Source organism: Acomys russatus, chromosome 6, assembly GCF_903995435.1.
Source record: "Acomys russatus chromosome 6, mAcoRus1.1, whole genome shotgun sequence".
Taxonomy (NCBI): Eukaryota; Metazoa; Chordata; class Mammalia; order Rodentia; family Muridae; genus Acomys; species Acomys russatus.
This window is the reverse complement of record NC_067142.1, coordinates 35,642,336-35,658,909: the sequence shown is the minus strand read 5'-3', so window position 1 is coordinate 35,658,909 and position 16,574 is coordinate 35,642,336. Positions and strand designations below refer to the sequence as shown.

General features: G+C 40.2%; 1 protein-coding gene across 2 annotated transcripts in view; it reads left to right on the top strand.

Moving 5' to 3' along the window:
• Camsap2 (calmodulin regulated spectrin associated protein family member 2) overlaps positions 1 to 16,574 on the top strand; it is an 80,072-nt gene that overhangs the window by 14,851 nt on the left and 48,647 nt on the right. For both annotated transcript variants that reach the window (XM_051147499.1, XM_051147498.1), the window contains exon 2: positions 3,860 to 4,119. In XM_051147499.1, coding sequence (XP_051003456.1) covers positions 3,860 to 4,119 — 260 coding nt within the window. The remainder of the gene's footprint in view (positions 1 to 3,859; positions 4,120 to 16,574) is intronic.

The following is a 16,574-nucleotide window of genomic DNA, read 5'->3' as shown; positions in this document are numbered from 1 at the left end:
GTTACAGGGCTTGCCTGAGACCATTGGAAAACACAGATGTTTACATTACAGTTCATAACAGTAGCAAAACTAGTTATGAAGTAGCAATGAAAATAATTTTATGGTTGGGGTCACCACAATATGAGCAACTGTCTTAAAGGGTTGCAACATTAGGAAGGTTGAGAACCACTGCCTTAGAGGATATGACTGTCTTTAGGGCTGAACCTATTCAACCATGTCTCTGTATTGACTGCTGTTCATTGTAAAGAGCCTTTCTGATAAAGGATGAAGGCAGCTTGTGGATGTAAACAGGTATTTATGACAGCTACTTGGTACCATCATAACTTGTTTTCTTTAGGGGATTAAAAAATATTTTTAAATCATATTTGAGGCAATATTAGTTTGCTTGTTTTGTTTTCCAAGACAGGGTTTTTCTATGTAGCCGTGGCTGTCCTGGATGTCTGGGCTGTCCTTGAACTTGCTTTGTAGTGGCTTTGAACCTCTGCTTCTGCCTTCTAAGCACTGGAGTCAAAGGTGTGCACCACCATACCTGCCTTCATTTGAAGCAGTATTTGATTTACTCTAAATGTTTCCCCTTCTCTTTGTACCACAGTTGTTTTCAAGGTAGACTTTTTACAACTAAAGTTTATGGTAAGCCTTAAAATAAAAATACCCTAAGCTGTGCATCTTCCACCTTTCACCCTTGTGTTCTTGGAATATCAATGATATCTTTTAGTCTGTTACCTATTTAGAGCTAGATTTCTATGTTTATAGCTTCGTGTCTTGAGGCAAGATAACTTATCTATCAAACACATAAAAAAGGTTGTTAGGATTCATGTTTAGAGCAATGCCTGACACAGACAATGTGTATAAGAATATACTTCTGTTATTTATCTGTGTCTTACTCCTACTTGTCTGTTTCACCAAGCTATTGCAAAGCTGTGTGTGAAAATGTATAAATAGATGTGAAACATTAAATAAACATATGGAGGTATAGATAGTATGTGTATTGGCTAGTTTTTGTCGTTGTTTGCTTCTTGTTTGTTTGTTTTATTTTGTCAACTTGACCAAGGTAGAGTAATTTGGGAAGCAGAAACCTCAGTTGAGAAAATGGCCACACCAGATTGGCCTGGCAAATCTATGGTGCTTTTTTTTTTTTTTTTTTTTTTATTGATGATTGATGTAGGAAGCTTAGCTCACCATGAGCTATACTAGCCCTAGATGCTTTAAGAAAACAAGCTAAGCAAGCTGTGAGGAGCAGGCTAGTAAGCAGCACTCCTCCATGGCCAGTACATCAGCCCCTGCATATAGGTTCCTGTTCTTGCTTCCCTCAGTGATGAACAGTGATGTAGAACTGTAGACTGAACTAAACCCTTTCCTCCCCAGACTGCTTTGGTCCTGGTGTTGGAACCCCTAATAAGACGGTATGGCAGATAAGCTTGCAATCCTGCTAATGAGCTAATGGGTTCTTTTTCCTTTTCTTTTCTTTCCTTTTTTGTTTTTGTTTTTTCATGGCTAGTGTTTAGATGCCAAGATTACCTCTATTAATCATTTTTACTGTTATTATAGGAAATAAAATATCCATTCAGACATTTCATAATAATTATCTTAGTATAGTTTTGTTGAGTTTTTCTATTAATAGCTTATGTTTAGGTACTCTGATACTAAAATACAGTACCAGCACTGAAGTCTGAAGTTTACAATGCTGAACCCTATGTTAAATTTAAGTTTGGCTCACTACTGGGTGGCCAATGCAGCTAAGAAGGAAGGAAAATGTTTTCAATTATTAAACATGAATGATATTTTTAGATGTCTCTGAAATCCCACATTTATAGATTTGCTTTGATCTCTTTCTGAGACCTATATTTCCTGCTGCTCACTGGTTACTTTTGTTTGGGTATTTTTGCAATTGTTTCAAACCCAGCATGTCTAAAACTGGGCTTACCCTTTTCTAGAATTGCTGCAGCCTCTGAGTTTGTTTTTCATTAATACTAGCATCCTTTCTGCATTGCTTATTGCCTTAGTTTGGCTTTTGTTGCTGTGAAGAGACACCGTGACCATGGTAACTCTTACAAAGGACAACATTTAATTGGGGCTGGCTTACAGTTTTTAAGCAGTTCAGTCCATTATCCTCATGGCAGCAAGCAATGCAATGTGCAGGCAGACACGGTGCTGAGGAGCCCAGAGTTCTACATCTGGATCCAGAGATGGCAGGAGATCGTGGACCACACTGGGCATAGCCTGAGCATATAAGAGACTTCAAAGCCTGCCTCTACAGTGACACACTTCCTCCACCAAGACCACCTCCTAACAGTGCCGCTCCCTGTGGCCAAGCATTGAAACATGAGTCTATGGGGGCCATTCCTGTTCAAACCACCACAGTTGCTTTTCTATTTCTGCAATAAAGCATGATCAAAAGCAACCTGTGGAGGAGTTTATTTTGAATTATGTTTCCAGATGGGTAAGAGTTCACCATGGCAAGGAGGCATGGCAACGAGTGGCTGATAGGGCAGAGGAGCAGGAAGCTGAGAACCCAAATCTTGGACCCCCCCCCCAGCACAAAGCAGAGGGAACAAACTGCAAGTAAGAGAGGCATTTTCCCCAGTGACGTACTTCCTCCAGCAAGGCTGTACCTTGGCTAAACCCAAACAACTCCACCAGCTGGGACCAAGTGTTCAGATATCTTAGTCTATGAAGGACATTCTCCATTTATAACCTGGATTTGATCATCTTTGATTTTTATCTTTATCTCTGCTGTATGCCTGGTTATCTTCTGTTTTTTTAGAAAAACAATCTCATAATATAGGAGATAGGGAAATAGAAGGGTCCAAGAAGAACACTATGATGGGCAGATCTGGGCCCAGGGGTTCTGCTCGATCTATGGCACCAACCAAGGACAATATGTGCAGTCATCATCAAACCCCTACCCAGACCTAGCCAAGGGACAGAAGATTCTCCACAGTTAAGTGGAGACTGGGGACTGACTTTCACACGAACTCTGGTGCCCCTTATTTGGCCATGTCCCCTTGATGAGGAGGCCCAATGGCACTCAGAGGAAGGATAGCAGACTACCAAGAAGAAACTTGATACCTGAGCATCATATTCAAGGGGAGGAGGTCCCCATCAGTCACAGTCATAGGGAAGGGGAATGGGGTGAAAGCGGGAGGGAGGGAGGAATGGGAGGATGCATGGGATGGGATAGCAAATGAGATGTAATATGAATGATTTTATTTTTCAATAAAAAAAAATGAGAAAAAACCAATCTCATGTCTTTTCTGTTCTCACTGCTGACTTCAAATAATATTTCATCATGCTATGATTTTTATAGTCATTAGTATTGAATGAAAGATTTTAAACAGAAGATCTCATCTAAATAATAGTTGTAACTTCCCCTCAGTAACTTTAGCAGCCTAAGCAAAAACAGACAGAGACTGGCAAGGGGGCTGGGAGACTTAAGGAAGAGGGAGCAGATAAGTTAGGCAGTGTCAGTTCTTCCTGTCAGATGGCCTAGACAGCGGTCTTCAGATAGCAGGTGCGTCTCCTGACTGACTGCTTGTGTCCTAGTCACTGGCAGACTTAGGAAGCTACTTGAGATACTGCATGAGGGCATGCCTTCACGGTCACCACACTCTGAAGGCGTTTCTTGTTGCATACCTCAGAACTATATCTTCCATAAAAGAAATTCGTGTCTTTCCTTTTATATCTTATGTCCAGGTCCAAAAACCAACCAACCAACCAAACAAGTCACCTTACCAGTTAAAGGGCTATTGATATTTTTAGAGAGATCTCAAGTTCTGTGATGTGAATAGTCATTGTTAAATATTAAACGATGTGGCTTTAAATAGAAGTCTTATAAAACATTCTTTCTTAATCGTCATAGAAAATGTGCCAGAGGAACTTCGAGAACCGTTTTACACAGATCAGTATGACCAGGAGCACATCAAACCACCTGTCGTTAACCTGCTTCTGTCAGCTGAGCTGTACTGTCGTGCTGGGAGTCTCATCCTCAAGAGCGATGCTGCAAAGCCCCTCCTGGGCCATGATGCTGTGATCCAGGCATTAGCACAGAAAGGCCTTTATGTCACCGACCAGGAGAAACTGGTAACTGAGCGAGATCTACACAAGAAGCCCATCCACATGGTAAGTATTTATATTTGTAAGGTAATCAAGTTTGAAATACATATTTAGTGGACTGTACTGTAAAATAGGAAGAAATAGGTTTGAATTTTTGTGGCATCTATACCTAGAGTTTAAAAGTCATCTTGTTCTTATAAAATTTATTTCTAAGTGAAGGAAGATTTTGACAAACTATTTTGGACTATTTGGTGCCATCTAATGTCTGGAAGAAACAATTAAATTCCAAGTAATTTGAAATAATTTTTCTTTAATTAAATTTTTTCTTGTTTTAGAGATTAGTGCTAAGATATGGAAAATGGATCCTTGACTATTTTTGTAAGGCAAGAATTTGTAAATTTGTAAATTTCCCTGTAGTGGGGAGGGCAGTAGCTCAGTAATAGAATGTTTGCCTGGCACATGAAAGACGCTATCTGGGTTTCACTCCCAGAGCCATATAACAAAACAATGTGAAAGGTGCTGGAGAAAATAGCTCAACACGTCCGAGTGCTTGCTTTGTGCAGGCATGAGAGCCTGGCATAGTCCTCCCAGACCTGTGACTGTCATCTGAGGAGACAGACAGGAGGAGTGCTGGTGCTTGCTGGGTTGCTAGCCTAGCCAGGTTAGCTCCGGGTTCAGTGAGAGACCCTGCCTCAAAGGCAGAAGGTGATATACGTGGACACTTAGCACCCTCTTTTGGCATCCTTGTGTATACCTATGCATACATATTAGGCATATACAGAAATAACATTTAAAAATGTAATGGGAAAAATGGAAAAAATCACAAATGCAGGTATTCATTTAGGAGCTTCAGTCATGGTAAATTCCTGTGCATTAGATACTTTAGCTTACTTACCAACCATTAACTCATATTTTTGTAGAAAATACGTGTAGAAAGTTTGTAAGTGGGCCTGGGATAATTATGCAGGGACTCAGTCTGATAAATCCAAATATTTTAAAACTCACTGTGCACTTTGGGTTAATTTCACAAAATACAGGTGTCAAAATGGGGGCTGGAGAGATGGCTCAGAGGTTAAGAGCACTGCCTGCTCTTCCAGAGGTCCTGAGTTCAATTCCCAGCAATCACATACATACATATGTAAAAATAAAGACTAAATAACATACATTTTCTCTGTTTTTCTGGCTCTGACTTCTAATTGTTGGCTGTCAAAACTTCAAACTAGATTATATTAACTTAACCCTTTGCAGTGTATTTTACTGACCTGTAATTTAATTGTGTACTTTAAATTTTTGTCAATTGTAACTTTTTTATTATTGCTATTGTAATATATTACTCTTTTAAAAGCCAATATGAGAACATTTTACTAGTAAAAAAAATTTTTTTCAAGACAGGGTTTCTCTTTGTAGCCCTGGCTGTCCTGGACTTGCTTTGTAGACCAGGCTGGCCTCGAACTCACAGTGATCTGCCTGCCTCTGCCTCCCCAGTGCTGGGATTATAGACTTGCGCCACTACGCAGGCTCCTACTAGTAAAGTGTGTTAAGAAACTTTTAAAATGTGAAATAAGAGTTTAAATTTACCAGGTGCTTTTGTTGTCTTACTTTTTTGGGAGGTGTCATCTGAAGTAGTGTTTTTTTCTCACACTGAATGTATTGATACTCTGTCCTACCACTTTGCAATTCTGAAAAGCTTAGTGGTTTTAGTATCTGTTATGTCTGTGTGCTGCTGCACAGCTTTGGGGCTCAGGGCAAGATAGCAGTAGCAGAAGTGTCATCTTGACTTTTTAAAACATAATGTTCTTTCTGATTCTTTTAAAAAAGAAGAGTTACTTTGTTTGTTTGTTTGTTTGTTTTGTATATGAGTATTTTGCCCACATCTATGTGTGTGTACCATGTTCATGCATGATGCCTAGAAAGGCCTGAAGTGGACACAAGTCTCCTGGAACTGGAGTTACAGATATCTAGGTTAATGGAGGTTAACCACACAGGGACTGGGAACCCTGGTGCTCTGCAACGGTAGCAAGTGCTTTAACAAATGAGCCATCTCTTCAGTGCCTTAATTTTTTTTTTTTTTTTTTTGACCAAAGTCTAAGACAATGTAATATTTACTAACTTAAATGGTATGTTTTACCTGTTTTGGGCTCTGCCTTTTAATAATTGTTGGTTGAAGAACTTCACACTAGACCACACCAACATCCCCTGCAATTGTATATATTGTGAGAGGGGTTTCAACAAAAAGTTCACCTGACTGTTAACTTTTGCTTTTTTTTGCGAAATGGGATTAAAATGGGGCAAGAGGGATGAATGGAACTTTCCTTGTTCTTTGATATGTTTCTGTACTGGTAACATATGTATATAGTTACGTACATTATTTTAAAACTCAGAGAAGAAATTTAAGTTCAAGTGGAAATGCTCATTGGAGTGGCTTCTATGTGTATGGAACAAAGAGAAATGAATATTCTGTGTTTAGCGTCTAAGTAAAGAAGAAATGAGAACAAATATTGAAGAGCTCTCTAAATACCTGAATTCAAGGATCCTGTAGCTAACCGTCGGAAGCTTTCTGCCTGCTTAACTTCCTGCCTGAGCCTCCCAAGTGCTGCAGTCACAGGAGAAGCCACACCCAGCCGAGGATTGTGCATTTGTTGTTGTTGTTGTTGTTTAAGACAGGGTTTCTTTGTGTAGCCCTGGCTGTCCTGAACTCACTTTGTAGACCAGGCTGGCCTTGAACTCACAGAGGTCCACCTGCCTCTGCCTCCTCAGTGCTAGAATTACAGGTGTGCGCCACCACGCCTGCTTATGTATTAAAATGTAGTTGATGTGAGTGATTTGTATGATCAAGAATGTGTGGGAAGGTTTAGCTAATCAACTTTTATGTTATGCATATGACACCACATAGGGCTCAACAGTGCTAAGTGATTTGCCTAAGAGTGCACTGTTCTGTGTAAATCCACGTTTGCACACTTGGTTTTTTGTTTGGTTGGTTTTTATTTTGTTTTGTTTTTGAGACAGGATCTTTCTACATAGCCTAGTTTTTAAAATTAGGCTTACTTAGCTATCATCTAGTCTAGAGACTGAGAGAGATCAAACTCTTGATTGTGAATTAATTTTCCAACCATACTTGTACATGCTTGTAGGAAAAAATTGATATCCATAAAATTAAGTAGATGTGCATATGTATATAATAGAATAAGATTCATTTTTAGATATGACTTGCTTAACAAAATGTATTGGACTTTTTTTGTTTGTTTGTTTTGTTTTTATATTTTATTTTTGTTGTTGTTGTTTTTGGTTTTTCAAGACAGGGTTTCTCTGGGTAGCTTTGGCTATCCTGGACTCACTTTGTAGACCAGCCTGGCCTCGAACTCACAGCCATCCTCCTGCCTCTGCCTCCTGGGTGCTGGGATTAAAGGCATGCGCCACCACTGCCCGGCTACAAAATTTACTGTTAATCAGAATTTGTTTGGAAATAAACATCGTTGTGTAAATCAAAGTTTATTTACTTTCTTTTCATTTTTTTCATCTTATTTTGTTTTGAAGCCTTGGTTACATGTTTCCTAGGCTGGCCTTAAACTTCCGTTGCTCCTGCATATAGCTCCCAAGTGCTGGATCACAGATGTGTACCACCACACCTGGCTAGCCAGCAGTGGTCATCGAATCTAGGTCTTCCTGTATGTTAGGCAAATATTCTTCCAACTGAGTACATTCCCAGCCCCTAGATTTTATATTGAAATTTCTCATTCTAATGAATAATAAAAAAAGAAGTAGCTTATTCTGTTTACTTAGTGGTAATTAAAGTAAAATAAATATGGCATCAGATGTTCTCTTCTGAATTGTCAATATTGTTATAATAATGGAAGCTTTTAAAAAATTTACTTGTTAATAATTATTTAGAATGTTTTTTGGTGGAAGGGGGCGCAGAGTCTTGGAATAAAGCCCAAGCTGGCCCAAACTGATTTTAAACTAGAAGCAGTCTTCCTGCCTCAACCTTTTGAATTCTGGAATTACAGGTATAAACCACTACCTGACACTATTGCACACCGCTTTATTTATCCCCAAGGCAGGGTGAGTGACGTGGTAGTGAAAACACAGGAAGACAGTGGAGATAGTTTACCCTCCAAAGGGGCATTTCCATATGTAATGTGTGTGTGTGTGTGTGTGTGTGTGTGTGTGTGTGTGTGTGTGTGTGTGTGTGTGTTGTATATCATGTTTTATGCTCTGCACTGACCACTGAGAAGACCACTTCCCTTGAATAATGAGCTTAAGAAGAACTTAGGAAACACCGGGCAAGCCCCTCAGTCAGATGGCTGGAACTCTGAACTGTCAGTTTAAACAGTAGACACTGGGATCCACAAGATAAAGATGATCTCTGCTAGTTCTGGGAAAGCAGCGGAGGATAGATTGACTCACCGGATGAGAAAGAGAATGAGGGGAATGTGGTGACTGAATTGATGGAATTGTTTGACCCAAGTTTGTCATACTGGTAACGTGTGACAAATTAAAATGTGACTTCATGCAAATAATGTGATGCAAGGTCAGATCGAAGAGATGGGAGCTGAAACTAAGACTTTTAACTTATCTTCTGAGTGATAAGATCACAGAATATATTGTCATAGCAGTCTCCATAGTCTGTCTCTGCGTCTCTTGTTTGTCACTGTGTGTGTTCCCTCTGCCTGTATAACTACTTTGGACAGTACTTAGTGAGTGGCTTACGTCAAGTTAGAAGATTATGGTCCTGTTCTTAAGTCTTTCTGATTTTCATGCGTCTGCTTCTCTGTCTTCTTCCCAGACTCCGTGACAGTTCCTTCGTTCGTTTGTTTGACTATGCACCACTCAGTGTGCTTATGCTTCACCCACCCAAACCATGTAGCTTAGCTCTGAGCTGCTGTGCTCTGATGAGGGGACAGGCCTTGAACATCACACAGAGGTCACACGCAAGGACGGGACTGTGCTGAAGGCAGGGTTCTGACCATCTCTGCCTAACAATGCATTCTGTGTTCCTAGTAACTAAATCAGATTTTAATCTTTGCCGAAAAAATAATAGAAAGTGGGGAGATAGTGAGTACACATGGATTGCTGCCAGAACACTGTTGTCCTCTTTGCTTTTATTATTGTTTTCTCTTGCTCCTTTCTCCTTCCCTGCTTTCCTATTTCTTCTCCCATTTGGCAGCTATTCTCACAGATTTCCATGGTGCTACCAACTTATTCATACAGAGTTTGAAAAAAAAAACTTCTTTGTTTTAAAAATTCCATTTTAGAGAAGGATTATGTAAATGCAGTAGTGCGATATTGGGTGAAGGACCTTAGCTTCTTGTCAAGGTTTTATGAGAAAAGGCCTTTCAAATGTGATCTCTGTAGGCCTTGTCTCTGTAATCTCTGTAATTTTAGTTTTAAGCTTTTTTGTTTATGATTTTACTTTTCTGTATATCGTGTGAGTTTGTATGCACTGTGTGGTTGCAGTAGCCCATGAAGGCCGGAACTGAACATCAGATTTCCTGAAACGAGAGTTATAGATGGTTGTGAGCCACCAAGTGAGTGGTGGGAACCAAACTCAGGTCTCTTCTACAAGAGCAAAGTCAGTGCTGTTAACCACTGAGCCATTTTTCCAGCCCCTCACAGCTGTTTTTAACCAGAGTCCTTTTCCCTTTATATGCGTGATGTATATGTTTTAAGGATGTAGAGGCACTAAGCCTAGTCCTACTCTTGGGCCAAGTGTGTGTGTGTGTGTGAGTGTGTGCGCGCGCGCGTGTGTGTGTGTGTGTAACGGAGAGTGGGGAGAAAAGGGATATGAGAATGAATACTTGTGGAGGTCAGAGGATAACTCTGTGGAATTTCTTTTCTCCTTCCACCTCTGTTATGTAGGTTCTGGGAATCAAACTGGGTAGTCAGGTTTGCACGGCAAGCGCTTCACCTACTGAACCATCTCTGCCGGCCCTTGGGCCAAGTTTTGAAGGTGTGAAGGAATTTACTAGATAGGGAAATGAAGGGTGTGATGTTGACAATGTATGTGGGAATATAAGGCAGTGTTTAGTTGTAGCTTTAACGTAAGATCCAAACTGGGAGATGGCAGCATGGAGCCTGTGACAAACGTGGTGCTCTGGACGTGCAAGGGAATCACACCGAACAGGGTTTTAACCCCACAGGGGGTATAATCAGATTTGTGTTTTAAAAAGACTCTTTGATGGTACTCTAGAAAAAATGTCACTTCAGAGATTGAAATTCTGGGGCCTGAACTACAGAGGCACTGGGGAGCTGGAGAGCTGCCTTGGCAGGGGTGGGGCGGGCCTTGTTTTGTGCAGTACTGAGGATTGAACCTAGCTGACTGGAGATGTGCTGCATTCTGAGCCCACAAGAGGCTTTTCTTAAGGTCTGTGAGTGAAGGTGAACTTTTGACTTCTCAGAGTTGGGAAGTAAAGAAGAGAATTTACAGAAACAGGACTAGGGAAAAAAATCAGCCAGTATGTCACCTTTAATTAGTTATTGGTAGTTAATAATTATAAGTTGGGGGACAGAGCCCCTTAGTTTTAAGCATTCTGGACTCCCTCAGGGTTAAGATTTTTTTATTCTTAGCCCCTCTCCTCCACATGTGCTTGTGTATCTGCTTGTGACTGTGTTTGTTTGTGTCTCCTGGCCTCATGTGGATGCCAGAAATCAACATCAAGATGTCCTTTCTATTTGGAGATTGGGTCCCTCACTGAACCTAGGCTGGCTGGCCAGCAGGTGCCCAGGATCTGGCCTGTCTGTGCTCCCCTGGGAATAGGATTACAGATCTTGTTACTGTGCTCAAGTTTTTATTTTAAAAACTTATTTTGCTATTTTATGTGTATCAGTATTTTTCTTGCATGCATATCTGTGCACCACATGCATGTGTTTCCCACAGAGGCCAGAAGGAGGCGTTGCATCCTGCCTTTTTTTTTTTTTTAATTAAAGAAAGCTAAAATGAAGTTCCTCAAAAAGACATTATATTCTATAATTGTTGTACCCAGCTGAGGTTAAACCCAAATTGCTTTTACATAGAATCATTTCTAGGAAGACAGGGCCTGTGAGTCATGAGTATCATTGTATTCTCAGTGCCTACCCAACAAAATGCAGAATCGATGAACAGTTGACATATTAGTGAGTTTTTAAGAATTAAATACATTTTGCAAGATCACATTAAAAAAAAAAAAAAAAAAGGATGCAATCTTGCTGTGCTCTGCAGGGCTTGGGCTCAGAGCTCAAAGGTTCCTCTGTTTTACTGAGTTACAGGATTATAGCTCCTGTCTCAGTAAGGGTTTCTATTCCTGTGAAGAGACACTATGGCTATATGGCAACTCCTTTGTAGGAGAACACTTAATTGGGCTTGGCTTGCACGGCTGTGTGCATAAGCAGACATAGTGCTGGAGAGGAGTCAAGGGTTCTACATCTGGACCAGCAGGCAACAGGAAGAGAAAGACGCTGGTCCTAGCTTGGACGTTTGGAACCTCAAAGCCCACCTCAAGTGACAAACTTCCTCTATCAAGACCACACCTACTCCAACAAGGCCACATGTCCTAATCCTTTAAAATAATATCACTCCCTCTGCTCCTGTGGGGACCATCTTCATTCAAGCCGCCACAGCTCCCTGTGCCATTAAGGTGCTCAGTGTTGCTGTAGCTTATGAAATTGGGCTGTCAGGACCTTTCTGTCCTCTTTTACACAAAGTTCCTGCGAGACAAGGCTTACTACATGCTAGGCAGTCAGGGACAGCCACGTGGTGTTTCTGTGTCACTCCAGCTTCTCTTCTGCTGTCAGGCACGTTTTCATACACAAGTCAGCTGGAAGAAATTAGATGACAAACTTCCTCTCAGAGCCTTTTGCAGGTTCACTGAGGCTTTTGCTTGTGGTTATTTTTATATAATAAAATATATTTCAGTGTACTTTTGTAACTTTAGATTTTGAGGTTTGAGGCACAATTTTTGGCTTAGAAGCAAGTATTCTTGGAAAACTTTCAAATTTGGAAAACTATAAAACAAACATTTAGACATACAACATATGTGACTGGTTAAAATGCACTAGGCATGTCATCTTGTGCAGGGAGAGAACGTGGCCGCCATTTTCCATTGTGGGCACAGGTAGCAGCAGTTAGGACAAGCCTGAGCTGCTGTGTATAAGCTGTCCTGAACATAGCCCAGCTCACTGTGGGCAGGACACTTGAAAACACACACTCTCCACTTAAGCTTTGATTTGTTAAATGTCATCTACCTTCATGAGCTTTTTATAAAGACAGTGTTCATTTTTCCGGTTTTCATGTCTGACTGACTAATTGGAAACTCCATTAATTCCTTAAAATATTAATTAATTGATAATATTTGCTTGGGAAACTTATTACATGATTTGAATTAAGTCTAAAGAGTAACTTTACATTTTATTTACTATGTAATATGCTCCTATACAACCAAACTCATTGAAAACCTATAAAAAAATGCTCCTTGAAAATTTTAAATTACTTGGAGGTATATATTTTGTTACTTGGTGTGAGAAAACAAGTGTTCACATTTGAAAAATTGTTCTAAATTGATACATAATACCTGTGCATATTTATGGGGCAAACACACCATTTCGATGTATAAGTGCGATGCATAATGCTCAGGATAATTGCATACCTGTTGCTCCAGACACTCATCATTCCATTATGTTAGGAAAATTAACATCCCCTTTACTGGCTCCCCCACCCCCTTTTGTGTGTGTGCGTGTGTGTATGTGTGTGTGTGGTGTGCATGTGTTCATATCTATATATGTGTGGGCACATGTGTGGGAGGGTGTGTCGGAGGTGGCTTTTGAGTATTGGCACTCTCCCACTGTCTTCAATAAGGCAGATCTGTCAGTTAAGCCTAGAGATCCCTCTACAGCTGCTCTTGGAGCTTGCTTGCTGTGGGATCCCCTGACCCCACTTTCTAAGGCTGGAGTTAAAGACATGCTTCCATATCCATCTGTCATTTTTGTGCGTTCTTGTGATCCACTGCATTAAGAATTTAACCATCTCCCCTCTACTAGATGTTTTGAAATACTCATTTTTCAGTCAGTTCTTCCATTGTGCTATAGAACACAAGGAAGTTTTCTTCTCTTCCATATGAACCTCTATACCCAATAGATCTCTCTATTTTTTCTTTCCCACATTCGTCCTAGGCTCTGAGTTTTTCTTTTTCTTTTTCTTTTCTTTCTTTCTTTCTTTTTTTTTTTTTTTTTAAGAAACAAGGTCCCGAGCCGGGCGTGGTGGCGCACGCCTTTAATCCCAGCACTCGGGAGGCAGAGGCAGGCGGATCGCTGTGAGTTCGAGGCCAGCCTGGTCTACAAAGTGAATCCAGGATGGCCAAGGCTACACAGAGAAACCCTGTCTCGAAAAACCAAAAAAAAAAAAAAAAAAAAAAAAAAAAAAAGAAAAGAAAGAAAGAAAGAAACAAGGTCCCTTAGCCCAGGCCAGTACTAATCTGTATCATTTTTCCCGAGTCTTGCAGTCTGTAATGTGGACTCTGTTATTCTCTCTCAAATTGTTATTCTGGTTTCTTTACATTGCATACCCACTTTAGAATCAGCTTTTCACATGGGCACACAGCTAGTCCCCTACCTGTACACTAAAGAAAAACCAACCAAGAATAGTGATGTCTGTAGGATTTTTGAAGGCGTCCTTTCTTTTTAGTTTGCTAAGAAGTTTGTATATGCTGAATCATAAGTAGGTGTTTCTTTAAAGTATTTTCCCTTTTTAGCTAATCACATAGCTTCTCTCATTTATCTTGTTAGTAATGTGAATGAAGTGTCTTTCAAATATTAAGAGTATTAGACGTTACCTCTTCTGGTCCTGATATATTAGACACACACACACACACACACACACACACACACACACACACACACACGTGTTGGTCTGATTATTTTGATGCTAATTAATAAAAGGCCATCACACCTGGGCAGGGCAAATGAGATAGGCATGGTTAAGGTTCCCCCGTGTGGGGAGACAGAGAGAATCTTGGGAGAAGAGAGACCGGAGGAGAAGAGAGGAAAAAAAAAGCTGCCATGGGTTAGATGGAAGAGAAGCACAGGGCCAGCGTGGATGGGGATTTGGCCCAGATAAAGAATATTAACAAGTATTTAGGATGATGGATGGGAGGTAGCTTGATAGAAATTAGTAGAAGCAGATGGCATGGGATTGGGGCAGGTATCCCACACTTGCCCCACTATGGGAAGTAGTTTAGGGCATTAATATCTGCCCTGCCCCAGGTTAACTAAGGCTATTTTAAAATGCAACAAGTATCTGTGTCTTAATTGATTGCTAGCAGGTTATACTGCCATAGTAATAATTATAGGCCTGATAATAAACATTATTAGACCATACTGGAAAACTAACAAGTGGCACTCAACGTGGGACAGTTATTAGGCAATACTGATAATTTAACAACAACATATGTGAATGATTCCATTTCACTCATTCATTCATTTGGGGTGTGTGTGTGTGAGAGAGAGGGGGGGGTGGGGGAGAAGGAGGGAAGGAGGGAGAGGTTTTAGTGTCCCTTTGTGGGTGAATCTTGAGTGACATTGTTGTAGTTAGGCATATGTGTATGGGGTCTCTCAACCGTGCTCCCTCCTTCTTCCCTCCTTCATTTCCTTCCACTTGTTTTCTTTTATGAGGGCTTGACAGAAATGACACCATTATGATTCTAACAACTTTCACCTTTCCTTCTTTTGGTGAAGATTTTCTCTGAAAGCATCACTGAACAATCTTTCTACAGTTAAGTTTTGATGGGAGCTTTGGGGCTGAGATTGTCTAGTATACCCCATATTCAGGGGAAGCAATTGGTGAGTAGACGCCAGTGGCAAAGACCCCTGTTAATCATGTTTAAGAAGCAAGAGGGTTTAGAAGAAGTAGCTTTCAGATTAGGTTTGTCTGGAGTTCACTGTTAGCTTCAATGGTTTTCCTTCTCCATAGACACTATCACCTCTCAGGGCTGGGCCAGCAGTGTTTTGTTAGGAGTTTTACTTCTGTAGAATTTTGACAGGGAACAGGGACAGTCTTTTAAAAGAAACAAATGTTTTTGAGTTTGTTGTTGTTGTTGTTGTTTTTAAAGATGTTTTATATATTTTTATACAGTATTGTGCCTGCATGTGTGCCTGCATGCTAGAAGGAGGCATTAGATCTCATAACAGATGGTTATGAGCCACCATGTGGATGCTGGGAATTGAACTCAGAACTTTTGGAAGAACAGCCAGTGCTCTTAACCTCTGAGCCGTCTCTCCAGCCCAAACAAATGTTTTGTTTGTTTGTTTGTTTGTTTGTTTGTTTGTTTTAATTAAGACTAATATGAGCACAACAAAACAATTTGTATAATGGCTTTGGGTCATGAATCTGGATATACGAGCAACTAGGTGAGCTGTGTGGCATCTGTTTAGCCTGTCTTATTTTTATGCACTTGGGTTTTGCTTCTCCACAGAAATTTATTTAGATGCAGAATGTAGTACTAATTGGGACACAAATATTTTATTTAGCCACAAGGTAGTCTAGCACAATTTGTCTTCTAGTACCTGTGTGGAAATCAGTGTTTAAGACAGGGAGGGAGAGACCATCTATAGAGACTGAGCACACTTAAGGGTGGGCTAAAGGATTCCTTGAGTTGTGTTGGATAGTTGCTTACAGTAGCTATTGGTTGTGAAGCAATTGTTCACAAGTATTTTGTATAGTCCTTCCCATGAAATTGATTGTAAAAATACATTCAACAGGGAAACTATGGATAACAAAAGGAGTGGTTTTGAATAAATTCTGATAAAACCCTAGTAATTGACAAGAATATTCAGTTATTTTTATAGTATACATTTTAATATACCAATTGTGATTGGTAGCCTCACACCAGGACCATCAAACTTCTGAAATTTTCATGTAATCTTTCATACATCCATATCAATGAAAGGTCTACAGTATAACTTGAGAGTACGTTACCTAATGTGTCTTTAGAGATAAGAGAGGTTTTTACCTGTAGATGCCAAAGTTAGGCCTAGGTCAGAAAGGCCTAATCCACACCCAGAAGGGTATGGATAGCACACTGGACTTCTGCTATTAAATTAAAAAGAGGAAATTTTAAGAGGACACAAAGGGATTGGAGGAAGTGAGGCTGTATCAAGGAGGAATTGGGGGTGTAAATAGGATCAAAATACATTGTATGAGATCCTGAAGGAATTAATTTAAAAACATGTGTTTTAAAGAAGAGATTTCAGAGCTCTAACCCTGAGGAAGTTAGCTAAAATTGTCCAACTGTTTTAAAACACTTTATCAAAGCAGATTTATAGATTTTTGTAGAAGTAGTAGTTGTGAATTGTTTGGGCATTGAATGACCCCCAGAGGTCTATGTGTTAAAAATGATCCTCAAGGTTACACTTTTCAGAAAGATTTTCAGGTCACTAGGAACATGTCCTTCAGAGGGACTCCAGTGTCCTCCTCTTTTCTGTGACTTTCCTGTCATGAAGGTGAGAGTGTTCTGTCATAACTCCTGCTGTGACTTGCTCCCCGTGCCACAGGCCAG